Source organism: Petaurus breviceps, unplaced genomic scaffold (genome assembly GCF_028583685.1).
Source record: "Petaurus breviceps papuanus isolate PSGF00001 unplaced genomic scaffold, PetGlider_PUasm1.0 189, whole genome shotgun sequence".
Classification (NCBI taxonomy): domain Eukaryota; kingdom Metazoa; phylum Chordata; class Mammalia; order Diprotodontia; family Petauridae; genus Petaurus; species Petaurus breviceps.
This window is the reverse complement of record NW_027185809.1, coordinates 51,267,946-51,285,556: the sequence shown is the minus strand read 5'-3', so window position 1 is coordinate 51,285,556 and position 17,611 is coordinate 51,267,946. Positions and strand designations below refer to the sequence as shown.

The following is a 17,611-nucleotide window of genomic DNA, read 5'->3' as shown; positions in this document are numbered from 1 at the left end:
AAACATACTCTGATAAATTTAATGCAAAATTTAATGTGATAAGTACACGAGGAGATGAATTCCCCACTTCATTTTTGCTACCTTTGGGCACAAAGTCTCATTTTCCTGGTTGGCAAAAATAGCTGTGTCAATGTCACTTCAATTTGGAATTCCCAGTCATCTAACAAGATCAGCAGAAACTGCTGCTGGAGAGAGAAAAGGGAACTGTATAAATATCAACTTTCTTGTCTGCAAAGATTCAAGTTACTTGTCTACTTAAGGAAACATGCTATTTGTCCCACTTATCAAGGTTCACTAAATTCTAAGTCTTTGTCCTTATGTATTTGAATCTCACTCTACTACTGTACCATGAAGCATAGTACATGGAAAGAGGACCAGATTTGCAACCCAAGGACCTGAGTTTGAACCTGGCTCTGACATTTTACTGCCCGTTTCACCTTGGGCCAGTTGCTTTATCTCTCTGAACCTCAGGAGTCTTTTGTTATTGTTCAATTTCCAGTCGTTTCTGACTCTTCCTAACCCCATTTGGGGGTTTTGTGGCAAATATACTGGAGTGGTTTGCTATTTCTTTCTCCAGTTCATTTTACAGATGAGGAAACTGAAGCAAACAGTTAAGTGACTTGCCCAAGGTAGTATTATATATAACAAGGTGTCCATATTTTATTTCTGTACTAGACTTTAAGTTACTTGAGGGCAAGGATTATGTCTTATCTCAGTTTTATATCTTCCATCATACCCACCATAGTGCTCTGTGCTCAATAGGCACTTAATGTTTATTGAAAGAAAAGACAAATGTATGCCATTCATTTCTCTAGTACTTTACAGTTTCTGAAGCATTTCTTTACACATGCTCTCTTTCGAGCTGCATACTAGTCTCATGAGATAAGCAGGTGTAGTGTACTTATCTTAATTTTATAGATGAACTGGGGCCCAGTTTAGAGTGATGTGGTTAAGCCACAGGGATAGAAAGATGTTAAAACATGAGAACCAATGTCTCCGGGATTCTAGCTCAGTCTATTTTTAGTTGTATTGTGCTGCTTCTGAAATGGGTAGTTCTTGTACCCTATTAGAGGAACTTAATAATCAGATATATTGGAAAAACCTCCTTATGGCATGTTCTTATTTACATATGTGTTACTGTAGCATGGACACCAAAAATAGTGTCATGGTGCATCTCTAATGTACTTTGTATTCATCTTTTGAGAGGCAATCAATGATGATAAATTGAATCTAAAATTTCTAAGAGCTCTTCAGATTTCAATTCCCATGAGTTTATGAACCACACTAATTACTGACCAATAAGTTTGAGAGTTTCTGGTTTCATAGAAAGAATATAAATTTCTAGAGTCTTGAAGTTGAAAGGGATCTGCATTGTATTAAGTGTTGTGACTACAAAGATAAAAATTAAAAATAATTCCTGCCCTCAAGGGCATTATATTCTACCTCCTGGCAGTGTTGTTTGGAAAGTATTTTATGAACTTTAAGACACTATTTAAGCACCACAAAAGGACCATTACAATTATATAAATGTGTTGTTGTTATTATGGTTAGTATGATCATTAGATTTTGAACATGTTGAATTTATGTCTACTGGATGTCTGAAAGGCATTTGGAGACACAAGATTGGAGATCACCAGAGGAGCTGGGATAGGATAGGTAGCTCTGAGAATCATCAGCATAGAGATGTAATTAAACCCTGGGAGCTGATGAGATCACCAGCAGAAGTAGTATAGAGGGAGAAGAGGACCCAGGACATACATGGTATATGTCTTTAATACCAAAACCTGGTATATGTCCTTAATATGTTCTTAATACTAAAACTTGGTATATGTCGTTAATGTTACCTTTTCACAATTTTCTTTGTAAAATTTGTAAAATTGAAACACCCCTCACATTCTTCATAGGAAGACAACAGATGTGAAAAGTGTCCTAGAAAGAAGGGTTAGATTAGAATAAAAGAAAAAAAAAGAAAAATAAAAGAAAAAAATTAAAATTAAAAAAAAAAAGAAGGGTGTAATTAGAATAAAACCTCTCACTCTTGGCATCTTGAATTTTGTTTTCATCCAGGTTGGCGAAATAAAAGCCCACGCAGCTGAGTGGAAAGCCAATGTGACAGCTGAGTTCAGGGAGACGAGGAGACGTCTGAGTGTGGAGATCCATGATAAACTTCAGCGGGCAGCCACAATCCGTAGCATGGAACGCAGGCGGTTGGGCTTGGATCAGAGGGCTCACTCTCTGGACATGCTATCTCCTGAGAAGCGTTCAGTCTTTGCTGCACTGGAGACTGGGCGCTTCAAAGCCTCATCTCAGGAAAGCATCAATAACCGACCCAACAACCTGCGCCTAAAGGGGTCCGAGCATCTGAACAAACATGGGCAGGGAGCATCTGAGGACAACATCATCAACAAGTTTGGCTCTTCCTCCAAGCTCACCAAGAGGAAAAACAAAGACCTTAAAAAGAGCGTCCCAGAGGATGTTCAGAAAATTTACAAGACCTTCCGGAATTATTCCCTGGATGAGGAGAAAAAAGAAGAAGATTCAGAAAAAATGTGCAACTCAGATAACTCGAGCACAGCCATTTTGACTAACTGTATCCAACAGCACTCAGAGATGGAGAACGGTGTGATACCTTCTGAGACCAAAGAAAGGGAACATGAAAACAAATCATTACTTGAAGACAGAAATTAAATGTAATGTGATGTTAGTGTTTTTATATACATATTGAGACATGTGCCTTATATGAACCTCTTTAATTAGTCTGAATTACATAGCATTGAAGAATATTTCACTGTGCCATAAATGACTGAAAGCTGGCTCTGCCAAAATGAATCAAAGTACAGCACTTCAAATAGTGACAGTAGAACACACACCGGGAGTTTGAACAAATAGGTTACCATGGTGAAATGTTAAGGAGAGAGTTACCATGGCAATACAACTGAAAGGTTACCACCCTGGCATAATAGTTGGGGGAAAAAAGGGCAGCTATTTTTTAGACCAGCCTTTTGAAAGAAAAAAAAGGTGAGAATTATATATCTTGTCAGTGGAGTCTGGTTTCCTGAACATCTTGTATGTTTCCCAAATATACATATGTGTTCACATAGGAAAAGGGGAAATGATTGGGGGTGAACTGGTAACTTATTAGAAATTCATTTTACATTTTGGCAAATGCTCTGAGCTTGATTTTTTAAAAAATCATCTAATGCATAGTCTTTCTAAACTCCGAAAGAATGTCCGTGGAACCTGAGACCAGCTGGATGTTGGAAGCAAATCAGAGCAAACATGTTAAAAGGTGCAATTACTTTTCTCATTAAAAAAGAAAGAAAAGAACAACAAAAAAAAACATCACACTGTGGATTTCACCTTAACCAATGACAAAAATATACTGAATTTCTTTTTTTTTCTCTGAGGGGTAGCCCAGATGAACTGGATAACATAGGCAAAAACTCAGTTTCAACTACGTGTTGTTCAATGGCAAACCTTGTGTTTTCCTTGATGTGTCCAGTGTCAGGCAAACTGGTTTTAAATTCTCCCTTTTCATGCTTTCTGGCAGAACTTTGCTTTTAATGTGGGCAGACAAAGGGGTTGGGGGTGGGGTGGGAAGCTATTGCCTTGCATGTTGTCAGCGTCCTGCTGTTGACTATAGCTGAATATGACTTTTTACAAAAACTGATATCATCCATTTCTGATACCTAGAGATAGATGAGGACCATGCATCATTAGCATCTCAGGGTTCTCTGTCACTTTTGGGTGGAGTGGGGTGGAAATGTGAGATCCATCCCTGATGTCTCCGAACAAGGCAAAAACCTGTCCATCAACCAAATCTAGTCAATTAAGAACATGTTTTAAGTGCTTAGAGTTTAAGTGCCATTAATACCATTCATTATATTTTGTCATTCATCAAAGAAGTTTTTTTTTTTAAACTTTTAAGTTTGGGCTTTCACTCCTTACTGAAGAACTCTATTTCGTCCTCCCTTTCATTATCTCATACTTTCTTCCCTAGAAGCTGAACCTGGACTTGGTTGGTGATGTCAAGCCAAATGATGAACAAATAACCAAAATGTGATGTTCTTGAATGTTCTATGAGCCCCTGGGGTAGGGGAAGGAAACAATGGCCCACCTAGTGTCTTGAGACAACCACTTAAATCAGTTTTTGCTACAAATAAGGAAATGCTAGTGAGTTTGAGGTCCCAGCACTGTTTGCACTTCAGTCTTTTCTATTGTCTTTTGTCAACTTTATATACTCAAAATGAAGTATACTTGATTGCATGCTCTCACTGATCCTCTAATCTTTGAGAAGATCAAACAAGGATTTTTTGTTAAAAGTCTCCATGATTCAATTCAATTACATTCATTGCCTTGGGGATGTGTGATCAGTTCTCCCAGGAGAATGATTTTCCATAGCATCATACTACTAGAAGGGACCTCTAGGCATGATCTAGTCCATCTCCTGGTTTTAGGACAGGGACACAACTACAATACTCTTCCTGGTAAGATTTTCTAGGGTGGAAATCTCCCTGACCATTTCAGCTGGGCAGATGTAACACATAAAATGGTGTTTCCTTTCTCCAAACTTACTTCCTCTGTTCTTTAGGCTTCATTTCATGTTTTCCCTTGGTTATGTGGTTGAACTATGGGAGAAGCTTCCTGGCCTTTTGAGAATGTCTATGAAACAAGTGATCCTATCTATCCCAGACAGGATTATGATCAGCCCAAATAAATGTCTAAATTAATAGGACTTTGTCTATACAGTGGCAACACTGTGTAGTTGTATATAAAGTTATGCAAGAGTAGACATAGTTTCTTACTATGTGTATCCACACACCATTTTAAGATGGACTTGCATTCTAATTGATGAGTTCACACTAAGCCCAGGGGAAGTTTCTGGATTAAAGGTCTCCTGAATTATTATCAGTGGGTTTCACACTTGCTTAGGTTCCTAACCAGTCTAAATTCTGGATCCTTGGTAATTGCCCTTTCTCCATTAGACTGACCCCCAAACTGCAACATCTTAGAGGCTTCTATCTTTCTCTGAAGGCAAGCCTTAGTCTGGAAGGGCAGCCTGGGACACAATTATCCCTATGTGCCTCTAGTTACCAAGATTGGTGGTAGTGACAAAGTAGACTCTGGCAGTGGGAAAGGTACAAGAGAGAAGCACAAAGATAACAGTTGAGGCTAAATATGGAATGTGGCAATACTAATCCTGTGTAGATACAGCCTAACATATTTTATCCCAAACTCCAGAATGTATATTTTATCTTCTTGAAATGCTGTATATATCACCCACCTGATTGTTAAAATATTATGTGGACATGCTAACATGCACTTTATTATTCACCTTGCAGAAACACAACGTATGGAAGGAACAAAACAATACAAAATACAAAGCTGCATTTTGCACCAAATGAAACATATACATTTGCTGGAGTACTAAATATAAGCTTTTCTAACTGCATCAGATCCCAAATAACTGCAGTCATCAATACAGCAATAGGGAAAAAAATGTGTGTATGTGTGTATCCACATACAATTTCCTCCATATATAAAGTAATCCTCAGATATAAATGCCTAGAAAAGAAAGAACCAAGATAAGTCCTACAGTATAGACAGATTCAATAAGATTACATATCAAAGAGCTTTGTGAGACCTAAAGCCTTCTGCAAGTTTTAGAAGATTTCCTGAGACTGAAAACAAAATAAGGGGCTTAATCTTTTTCCCTTTCACACAAGACAACACTTTGGCAAAAGTACATGTAACATTCCTTTTGTGGGGTTGGAAGTAAGACAAGGAAGCAGTCAATGAAGGATGATTAATCTTCAAGATCAAGCTAAACTGTGCACACTGACCAAAGGCACTGAATGGTTGTGCCCTTTTGCTAACAACCCCTCCAACAAAGAGACATTTCTTTTAGCTAGAGACTTTGACTAAGTATGTGGTTAGACTTGCCAACCACGAAGTGATATTTACTTCCTCTTTTATTCAAGTGTTAGACTCCTACAATATCTTTGGGTCCTACAAGGAGCAGGCAGAAGACAAAAGTGATTTTTCAGATTATATACTGGCATATTCCTAATAGATGAACTGAGTATTCATGACTATTTTTAGAAGAGATAGTTTGGGAATGGGGGAGGAGATGGCATGGACGACCTCACTGACTAAATAAATATTAGAGAAATATAGTGGAAAGATAAGATCCCTGAACATGGCAGTCAGGAGATGGGCTCTAGCCCTGACTCTGTCCCTAGTCAGTTTATGTAGCTTTGGGCAATTACTTGCTTCTCTATGCTTAGTGTTTTCACCAGTAAGATAAGGAGGTTGGACCAAAATATGCTCCCTAAGGTCCCTTCTAGTCATATGAATCTATGAAGGAAACTTCCCTGGTCTACTATCAATCAATAAACATTTATCAGATGCCTACTGTGTTCTAGGCAGTGCGCTAAATGCTGGGGATACAAAAAGAAGGAAAAGACAGTCCCTGCCCTCAAGGAGCTCACAGTCTAATCTACTAACTCATAAATCATGCTGCTCTGGTCTGGAAATATTCAGTGATTCTGATATGTTTTCTGTGACTTTAAGATTCAATTTCCTAACTTTCATGACTTGTTATATGGCATATGGATGGAAACTAGCCCTGTATGTGGGAGGCCAGACTGGAAATAAGAATGATGTCCTCTCTTGGGCTCTCAACTCCTTCTCTAGTCAGATGACTTCACGACATGTTGACATATGTTTGCTTAGATTTAAACTAAGAGACATTTGACCTTGAGCTCATTGGCAGCCCAATGAATGGAAAATTTGGTTTAACACTACGGTTAATTTATGTACTATAAACACACTAAAATTCAAGCATAGAAATACACACAAAAGAGTGGCCTGTCATAAATGCCATGGAATATAATGCCATGGAGAAAGTATTGGCAGATATCTCTTTCTTTGTGGCCCTCTCAAATCCCCCTTCCTTTCTTCTGAAACAACATAAATTCTTGTCTAAATCAGTGCAACTCATCTATTTGTCTATGTTTGGTTTCTAGTATTAATGATGCTGTGGATGGGGGCTGGATTGCTGCAGGTTCTCACTCAACACATCAAATAAAAATCTCAGTAACCTAGGCACCTTCATGTGCCACACATTTCCTAATCACAGGATAATGCTATGAACACGAAAGAAAAAAGCTCACTTGCAAAAAGCAAAACAATGAAAATTTCTAATGCTCTTTGCACATGACCATTGGCATGTCACCCTTTCTCACTATTATGATGCAACAAATAGAAAATGACAAATATTGGGGCAATATGAGTGAAGTTGCTCTTGGTGCAATGCTGGAGCCCATCAGCAACAGCCTTAAATTGGAAAAATGCTAAATCTCTGACCAAGAGGTCATTTTAATCTGACTTCACGTATTTTAACTCTGTTTGTGGGAACTAGGGAATGACATGCACTTAACATGATTGTAAATAAAGATGTGCACACATTTCATTTGGAAACATATACTTGGTCTTTGCACGGGAAACTAATTGTGTTGTCCTTCGCCCAAATGATACATTTCCCTTTAAATATTGGTCCTCCTGTGTTAGTATGAAAGTCACATATCAGCATTGTAGTCTTAGGATAAATAATAGATGCTTCTAATTTGACTGAAAGTGAGTGTCCTTTTCACAGGTGCCTAAGAGAGTTGGAATTTACTTTCCATACTGGGTTCCTAAATCAGAAATCTCAAACAGGTCTCTGTGCATTTTTTTGGAAAGACATCACACTCCATCTCCAACAGTGGACCCATGCCACAGGGGGTGACTGCAAAACCTCTCCTTTGCTGTAATAGCTGTGTGTCTAAAGAGAGGCAGTGCACTGGTGCCTAAAAGTGATATGCAAACCAAACATACCAGCCTTCAGTCCTTTACTTAATGAGCTTAAGTCCCAGAGCCACATGAAAGATTATCAAATGATGATGATGTTCAAACCATGTGTGGAAATGTTTTATCTATTTTTTTCTCTCTGTAGGATTTCATGGTGCTTTAAAAAGGCATTTACAGAAAAGGGAGGATTTCATAATGTTATTAGGAAGAATATAAAGCAAAATCGCTTGTAACATTTCAATAAGCTGTGCTGCTATTGTCTTTCTCTGATGATGTAATTTTTTTCAATGATGGAAAAAATATTGCAACAAAGACCTTCTGCCTTCTCTGTTGTCCTTTGTCCCCATAATGCCTAGCGTTCTTGAGTGGCTGGGATTGGGAACTTTTCTTCTTACATGAAAACAGATAGAGAAAGCATTTATTAAGCATTTACTAACTTCCACACACTATAAGAATAGAGAATCACATATAATGAAAATCCTTTTATTGATGAGCTTTAATATGTTATTGGTTACACCAATTTTCTTTTTTCCTCTCTTTCAATCAAATAATATCTTTCCCACTCAGTGAGAGAAACAACAGATCACTGTTCATGAACACTCAGGGGAGTGATTACCATCAGTTCAGTTTGGCAAAGTTAAGCACCTACAATGTATAAAATGTTGTGCTGAGCCTCCAAAACCAAGAATAAATCAACCCCTGTCTTCAAGAAGTTTTCATTCTTCTAGAGAGATATTGTATACAGACAGGTAAGTCAGTACAAGATAATTTGAAGAGAAGGAAAGAACAAATAACTGGTCGTTTGGGATAGGAGCTAAGGTGATTAGGAAAATCGTCTATATGAAATGGTACCTGACCTTTTACTTCAAAAGAAGCTGGAATTCAAGATATGGTGGTCATTCCTTGCAAAGGTTCAGAGGCAGATGGTGAAATATCACATTTAGGGAACTGTTGGTAGACTGGCTTAAGTAGAATATAGAGTTTGTGAAGTGGTGATGGTGACCATGTGAAATAAAGGTGGACAGGAGCCAGATTGTGGAGGGTTTTAAATATCAGGTTGAAAGAAATATTACTATTCATTTGGAAGATACATTGGATCTGGGTAAGATCTTTGTGCTGATAGGTCACAGGATGGAGTCAAGGAGCTAATGAAGGATTATGATCACTGATGAATTGCAGCTCTAAACTTATGGAGACTAAGATTGTGGTTCAGTAGAACCAATTTTCTGTAATAGAGGAGAAGAGAATAAGCACCCACTTACTACATGGCAGTCACTGTGTTAATGGCTTTACAAGTATCTCATTTGATCTTCACAACAACCTTGTGAGGCAGATACTATTATTTTCTCCATTTTGCAATTGAGGAAACTGAAGGCAAGTGACTTGCCCAGGGTCACCTAGCTAGTAAGTTTCTGAGGCTGGATTTTGACTCGGGTCTTTTTGACTCACATCCTAGGGCTCTATCCACTGTGCCACCTAGCTTCTTGTAATTATCATCTATAGGTGATTCTGTAACAGCTAGGGGGAGTCACTACCAAATCAGTGGATAGGTCTTCCCAATTTAACTTTGGGTGGTTAGTTCAGGTATTCTATTTGTGGGGACAGTTGGTCCGGGATTTGCAAGTTCTGCTGGCCTAGCTGGGGTCCCAACAAAACCACCCCATTCAAGTCATCATGGTGGGACTCCCTGAGCCACATGCTCTTCTGTTACATTTCAGATAGAATGGGAAAAGGCGTTTGCCTTCACAGTAATGCAGTTCTTCAAGGAAGAATTCTAGAACATATAATTAAAAGGATAGTAAACATCTAGAAAAGGGAGTGATCAAAAAGATCCAGCATAGTTTCATCAAGAACAGGACATGGCAAATGAATCTCATTTCTTTTTTGATAGAGTTGTTGGACTAGAGATCAGAAAACACAATGACACAGTTCCTCAATGTCTCATAATTAAGCGCACAATTTTTTGTAGATTAGTTTGTTGGGTAGAGATAATCAGTATTCCTGTTCTGAGAATTTAAATGCCTCAGTAACATAGAAACCCCTTAAAGGCAGGGACCAAGTTTTCATTTTGTCTTTGTCTTTTCAGAATCTGATATAATGCCTGGCATGTGGCAAGATCATTGGATTATAGATTTAGAGCTGGATGAGACCTTAGAACCTAGCTCTATCAACCCTTTTTTTTTTTTAAACAAATGATGAAAGTGAGGTCCATAGGGATTAAATGGTTTACCCAAGGTCATACAGGTAGTCAATAACATAAGTAGGATTTGAACTAGGCTTTCTAACTATAATGCCAGTGAGCTTAATGGACTTTGTAAATATTTATTTAATTGAATTGAGTTCCTGGGAATATTTGGTTATTCACCAATGAAAATTAGCTTTTTCTGATAACAGAGACATATGCTGCTCAAAAAACTCACAGAATTCTGGCATTCTTGGATAGGAAAATGAGGTCCTTTATGAAATATTCAGTCACAGAATTACAGAATGTTAGAACAAGAAGAACCCTAAAATATCCACTAGGCCAACTTATTTATTTTCCCAATGACCAAGGACCAAAGAGAAGGAGCTAGGTCTCTAATATAAATCCATTGACTTCAAAGCCAGGGCCTTTCTAATACAATCATACCACTTCCCTCAAAAGTAGTCTCAGAGAGAAACTTAAAGGTTGTTTGGTGGGGACATTTTAGCCTCAAAAGTCTATAAGAGCTTATAAACATGATTTTCCATTTGTGTTACCCATTCAAGGAGCATTGCCAAAATCATCAGGATCTGCCAACTGGGGAAAATATAGGAACTGAATGGGTGAAGTGGAATGAAAGAATTTCTGGATGTCTCTTACAAGATCCCCACCTCTTAGGTTATACTCAAGCACATGATCATGATTAATAACAATTAACAGGATCTAAAGAAGGTAACTTCGGTGAAAAAAAAAAACATGATCCATGTTACGTGATCAAAAATCATAACTAGAATGTAGTACCAAGGCAATCTAGAGATGATGGTGGTAACTAAGTCTCAACTGAGTCACACACACACACACACACACACACACACACACACACACACACACACCCCTCAGTGCTCCAAGCTGGGGCTAAGTCAATATAGAGTAGGTCTGAGGGAAAAACAAACAAACAAAAAACATTATAAAGAGAGCAATGCTAGGCTTTGGCACATGGCTCTGGGTTTTATACATCTCTATGACCAAATAATCAATCAATCAACAAGCATTTATTACATACTTAGCTATGCTCCAAATGCTATACTAAATGTTGGTCATGTAAAGAAAAAGCAAAAATAATCCCTTTCCTCAAGAAACTCACATTCTAAGGGAGGATATTATGTCATTATAAGATCACGATGTCATTCTTTTATTTCATTTGGCCTTAAGATCATAGTTGGAGGGGACTTTAGAATTCCTTCATTAAACAGATAAAACCAGGAGCCAGAGATTTTACATTACTTTCCCAAGGTCACAGAGATGGTAAATGATGGTGGCATTGTGTTGCCCACGTCTCTTACTCCTTTTGTTGCGTCAGCATCACTGTGAACCTACACAGCTGCTTTTAAGAGGACTCTAGTAATACCAGGCCCATCATAGCCATGTTTCTGCTATGGCACCCTTCTTCGCATAAGGCCCACATGGGAACCAAGAGGATGAAAGAAAAGTCAAGTTGTCAGGGAATTACTCTGTCCAAAAGTCAAGAGTAGGGCAGGCATTTCTGACCAAGGTCCCTAATCTCACAGGATAGAATAGAAGATGTCAGGATGACATTTGCCAGTCATGGGTATTGTTGCCCTAACCCTGGTGTTGATGGGTTATAGGCAAAGGTATGCTAATAAATGTTTAACAACTGACTCTAAAAAAGAGATGTGCACAGCACATGACATATTTTTAAGATTATTCTGCATTATTACATTTTCTTGATCACTCATAAGATTAGACATCAACAAAACAATAAATCAAACCTTAATTTGCAGTGTTTGCTGAGTATAGAGGTGTAAATGTTCATACTGAAAATTTGACAATTGGCTCCACAAAGAAAGTTAGGGCTGGCTGTGGCACACCCCTGGTTGTAGGGTACATCAAATGTGTTCAAGGGTCATAAACACTCACAGATCCTGGGGCATCAAATTGCTATGGAGTGTTCTTTTCTAGTTTGCTGGAGGATTCCATTTCAGTAGAAGGTGGTGTATTGGCTATGGAGGAGAGACTGCTGGCAGAAAGTAGGTCACATAAACTGAATAATGCACAGATAGTCTGGAGATAGACAAAGCTGTCCTAGCACATCCCCATATGCTGCATTGGACAGGAGGGAGGAGACTTAAATCTCTCCAGGACAAAATCTGGTCTTTGGGACAACCTGAACACAGAGGCCAGTTTTAATAGCTTCCCTGTTGGTATATCCAACAAGCATGCCTACCTTATTTCTTTTTTTTTTTTTAAAGCAATCAGGGTTAAGTAACTTGCTCAAGGTTACACAGCTAGTTATCTCTGGGTGTGGTGCTAAGTATCCGAGCCTGGATTTGATTCCCAGGTCATCCCGACACTGGAGCCGGTGCTCTTACTTGCTGAGCCACCTAGCTGCCCCTGCCTACCTTATTTCAAGGTGCAAAATATCTTTAAAACAGATGGCACCCATTGTGTAGGACTGACCATATTATGTCCCTATTCAATGAACTACAGTGGTTCCTTATTACTGCCAGGGTCAAATATAAAATCCTCTGATGTTTAAAACCCTTCATAATTTAACCCTTTCCCACCTTTCCACTTTTCTTATTCCTGGCTCTCTTCCATGACATTGTCTTACTTGCTATCCTTTAAACATAGTATGAAGGGGATTTCCAAGGGCATAGGTGGTAGTAATGCTCCCTGGAATGATATGGAGATGGCTGGGAAGTGGCATTGATGTCTAGTTTCTAGCAAGATAAGGTAAAAAAGCTCACCTTTCAAACCCAAGTTGTTCTAGGGATAGAATCCAATGTGGCTGGTGGTGTGGTTTTAAGTGGGTTGGGTTGGGGGGGAAAGGATTAGGGTGATGGTTGGAGTGCAGGCAGCATGATGAAGAGATGGTTGGGAATGATGATCATCTAACCTCTGCTTGGAGACTTCCAATGATGGGTAAACCATGACCTCCCACTTCTGAATAATTGTACTGCAGAGTTTTTCCTTAGTTGAGATGAAATCTACTTTCATGGAATTCTCCCCTTCCTACCCCCATTGCCCTTCATTCTCTCCTTTTGAACCAACCCCTCCCCTCCAATCTAATTTGTCTTCGGTATGTCTCCCTTTCTGGATAGCAATCTAATTTTTTTTTACTCCATCCAGAAAAAAATGTGAATGAATTATAGGCAGCACTTTAAAGGGACAGCCTGATACAGTGGAAGAAATATGACTCTGGAGTCTGATTGTTATGGTTGAAATGCTGCCTCTGATACTTATGACCTGTGTGTCCGTGTGCAAGGCACTGAATGAACCTCGATTTCTTCCTCTGTAAAATGAGGGGGTTGGACTAAATGCCTCCTGAGTTCTAGATCAATGAAGGATGATCCAGAAGACATACTTACAAATGAGTTATGCCATAAAGGGGAGAAACTGGAGTTCTACCAATCTCTCTTAGTGCTCCTGGTAGATAAACTCATTCATTCAGATGGATGCTTCAGAGGGAGAGAGCTTTGTAACAAAATTCCTGCAGGTGGTTCATTTTTGCCCCCAATTCATTCTAGGATATTTACTCAAAAGACTCAGTGGGAATCCTTGCAAAAAGAGTCATTTCAAATTTTGAAGCAGACTTTCCTTTGCTCCTGAGAGATCTTGACCCAAATTATTGATGTTATGGGAAAACAAGGCTCTATGCAATGACTTGGGGTGGGGAGTGGGGAGGGAAGCAAGGCAGTTTTGACCCAATCTTATAACACATGACAGAGAATCTTATGTCTTGGGCCCCTGGGTAGTCAGTCATTGTCTGTGGGCTGCTATTCCAAACAAACTACTTCAGTGGAATTCAAAGGAATATGGACTCCAGCACAAGCTCCTGGTTGTGAAAAATTGCTCTGGAAATACATTAGCACTTCTTGGAAGGGGCACATCATAGCACTTTAAAGATAAGGATCTTGAAGATGATAAAGGAAGAAATTTGTTCAGGTTCATATAGATAGTAAGCTGTAGGGCTGAGATTAAAACCTAGATTCTGCGCTTCAAATCCAGTACCCTTTCTACTAGGCTACTCTGCCCTTGCCTCCTAGGTAAAATGATGCCATCCATCATGAGTTCCCTCTCCTTATATCCTCTCCTTTATTGTGGTGCCTGAAATGGCCCTTTTCATTGCCAAAAGGAATCCCTTTGTTTTTACCTTCAATCCTAAGCCTTCTAGGACCTTGCCACCTTGCCACCTTGATCATTCTCTGTCTCCTCTGTCTTTTTTTTCTCTTTTTTCTCTATCTCTTCTGCCTCTCTGTCTCTTTTCTTTCTGTCTGTGTCTTTTCTTCTCTCTCCCTCTCTCAGACAATGAAGTCTGCCTCTTTGCCTCTCTGTTTCTCACCTCCCATCCCTTCCTATTTACTGCCTCCTTTGTCTCTGAATTCTCAGGACTATCTCCTCCTTAAAAAGCTCCTACCTAAATTTTAACTACTGAATGGGCATTGCCTCAGACAAACTGAGACCCAGGAAAGACCTTAGTTTAAAAAAGCCTAGATCTCTCACTGCATCTGGGGCCATCACCAGTAATCTTGACCTATGTCTTGCTGCTGGACCCTGATGACTCTTGAGGAGAGAGTGAGACTGGCAACTTTGTACATATCTGCCTCATTTAAATCCAATTCACATGCAAGTTAAGGCATCACTCTCCGAATGTCACTGGTCTTCTTGGAGAAGAAAGGGTGAACAACAACCTGACCATGTGTAGAGCAGCAAGCACCCCAAGCGTCCCCAGGGTGGCTGCCACCACAGGTTCTTGGATCTGCTTTGATAAAGGAAAGCAACTCAAACTGGGTTAACAAGCTTACTTTAATCAGTCAAATATGTATCATTTACCTAGTTCAGGGGAAAAAGGTCAGCACCCCGAACTTCAAAGTATACAGACAGAATTATCAAGACAGAGAAACAGATCAAATAGACAGATTTCCAAACTGTCCAACCATTACATCCATACCAAATCAACATCTGGGTTTCAACATCTGGGTTTTTCAAAGCCTAGGGGGGGGGCTCTCAACAATGGCTTCCCAGAATCCAGATCAAATCACAGAACACTTCTCAAAGTGAGCCCCAAAACAAAGCCTCACATCAGGGCTTATATAGCCTTCTCCTGGCTCAGAGAATGTAACAACCTTATTGACTCACTGGCCAATCAAGAAGTATCTACTGAAAAACAAGCCTCCCACCCCAGGCTCCAGGTGCACTTTAGCCTAGGGGCAGGGAAGATCTTTAAATTTACATTCCCATTACACCATGCCAGCCCCTCGAGCTATCTTCCTGTACTTCTCCCCTTCAATGACAATGATAGGATTTTGTACACTCTCTGCTTTCATTTTCTCACCCCCCACACACTTCTCAAACTGATTTCATAACTCCTATTCCACTGAAACTATTCTCTCCAGGATTGTCAACAATTGCTTATTTGCTCAATTTGATGGCCTTTTCTCAGTCTTCATGTTCCTTGAGGCCTTCATAGCTTTTGAAACTGTTGAGCACTTCTCCTGCTGGCTTCCCTCTCTTGTCCTTCCTTACATGGCATCACTCTTTTCTGATTGTTCTTTTTACTGCTTAGCTGATTTTCTCAATATCATCACATATCCCCCACCCTTTTAATATGACTGTCCCACACGGCCCAACTAGCATACACCTTGTATTTATTTACCTGTATATATGTCATTACTAAGTAAGCGTTTTGAGTCCCTTGATTCTCAGGGACGATGTCATTTTCATCTTTATGTGCCCAGTTTCTGGTAGATAGGCACTTAATAATAGCAACTGACATTTATAGATGTTTGCAAAATGCTTCACAAATATGATCTCATTTGATCCACATTACAACCCTGGGAGGTAGGTATTATTATTATCTCTATTTCACAGATAGGGGGACTGAGGCAAACTGAGGCTAAGTGACTTGTCCAGGGTTAATATTGGTTAGTAAATGTCTGAGGCTGGATTTGAATTTAGATCTTCCTGACTCCAAGTCTAATGCTCTATCTTCTGTGCCACCAGCTGTCTTAGACAGACATATGATTGAAAGATGCTTATTGAATTGACTATTGTTCCTTTACATATGGTTTCTGGCTGTTCCTCATGGATCATTGGAGCCTAGTTTATTTCTAGGAAGTCTAGGAATTCTCTTGGTTGGATGTATAATTGTAATTTCCTGATTTACTCTCAAAAATTATCTATCTTCTAACCTATAAGGTTATGCACACTAGGGGGCTGGAGTCAAGATGGAGGAGTAGAAGCAGGACCTCCGCTGGGCTCTGGCTTCCACCTTCCCCAATCCATGTAAAAGGGGACTCTAAACAAACTTTGGATCTGCAGAACCCACAAAATGACACAGAGAAGCTAACATCCCGCTGAGGACAGCCTGGCAGGCCAGCAGGAATCAACCAGTGCAGTGCTCTGGGAGCCAAGCCCAGCCCGACACCGAGGCTTTAGCCTCAGGGAGGACCTGGCCAGCTACCAGCTGGAGGGACCCCAGATCAGCAGCAGCTATGGCCAGTTCCAGATTTGTCAACACATAGATGCGAAGGACAAAGTGAGAGGTCAGTGCAGTCTGGACTTTGGGACCCAGTAAGTGGGAGTGTGTGGCTTTTGTCCTCTGGGGCAAGAAGCCACTGAGACCCTGGCACAACCAGCCAGCACCAAGTGGCAGCTTCAGCTCCTGGCCAGCAGAGTGTAGGGGGACCAGGCGACCAGGCTGAGGGGTAATCGCTCTTGCTTTAACCTGCTTGGATCTGGATTGCAGTCTAGGGTGGAGGTCCTGGGGTGTGTGCAGCTTGCCAGAGCATGTGAAGACCTCAGAGAGGGCATCCATTTAATACCTCCAGCAGCTGAGAAAACCCCAGTGTTTGGGATGAAAGCTCCCCTGTCTGGTGGCAGAGACCTACTGTGGCAAAAAGCCCAGGGTTCAAGTGACTGAGGGGTGACATGACCAGGCAAAGGAAACAAAACAGACAGAAGATTCCAACATTATACTCCTATTTGTGGGACAAAAAGGAGCAAAGCATGGAACAGGAGGAAGACAGTGAAGTCAGAACTCCTGCACAAAATCTTCAAAGGAAAATATGAGCTGGTTACAGGCCACAGAGGACCTTAAGAAGCAGATAAGAGAAGTGGAGGAAAAATTGGGAAGAGAAATGAGAACAATGCAAGAAAATTACGAAATGAGAGTCAACAGCCTGACTGAGGAAAATAACACCTTAAAAAATAGACTAACTCAAATGGCAAAAGAGGCTCAAAAAGGCAAGCCAAATTTGCCAGGTGGAAAAAGAATCTCAATAGCTCAATGAGGAGAATAGTTCCTTCAGAATTAGATTGGAGCAAATGGAAGCTAATGACTTTATGAGAAATCAAGATGCTATTAAACAGATCCAAACAAATGAAAGAATAGAAGGCAATGTGATATATCTCATGGGAAAAACCACTGATCTGGAAAATAGAGCCAGGAGAGATAATTTAAAAATTATTGGACTACCTGAAAGCCATGGTCAAAGTAAGAACCTAGAAATCATCCTCCAGGAAGTTCTCAAAGAAAACTGCCCCGATGTTTTAGAA

General features: G+C 39.9%; 1 protein-coding gene across 1 annotated transcript in view; it reads left to right on the top strand.

The window, feature by feature from the left end:
* The window catches only part of KCNK10 (potassium two pore domain channel subfamily K member 10), a 196,525-nt gene extending 193,238 nt beyond the window's left edge, over positions 1-3,287 (top strand). The window contains exon 7 of the mRNA XM_069092380.1: positions 2,068-3,287. Coding sequence (XP_068948481.1) covers positions 2,068-2,688 — 621 coding nt within the window. The 3' untranslated portion in view covers positions 2,689-3,287. The remainder of the gene's footprint in view (positions 1-2,067) is intronic.
* The last annotated feature ends 14,324 nt before the right edge of the window (positions 3,288-17,611 follow it).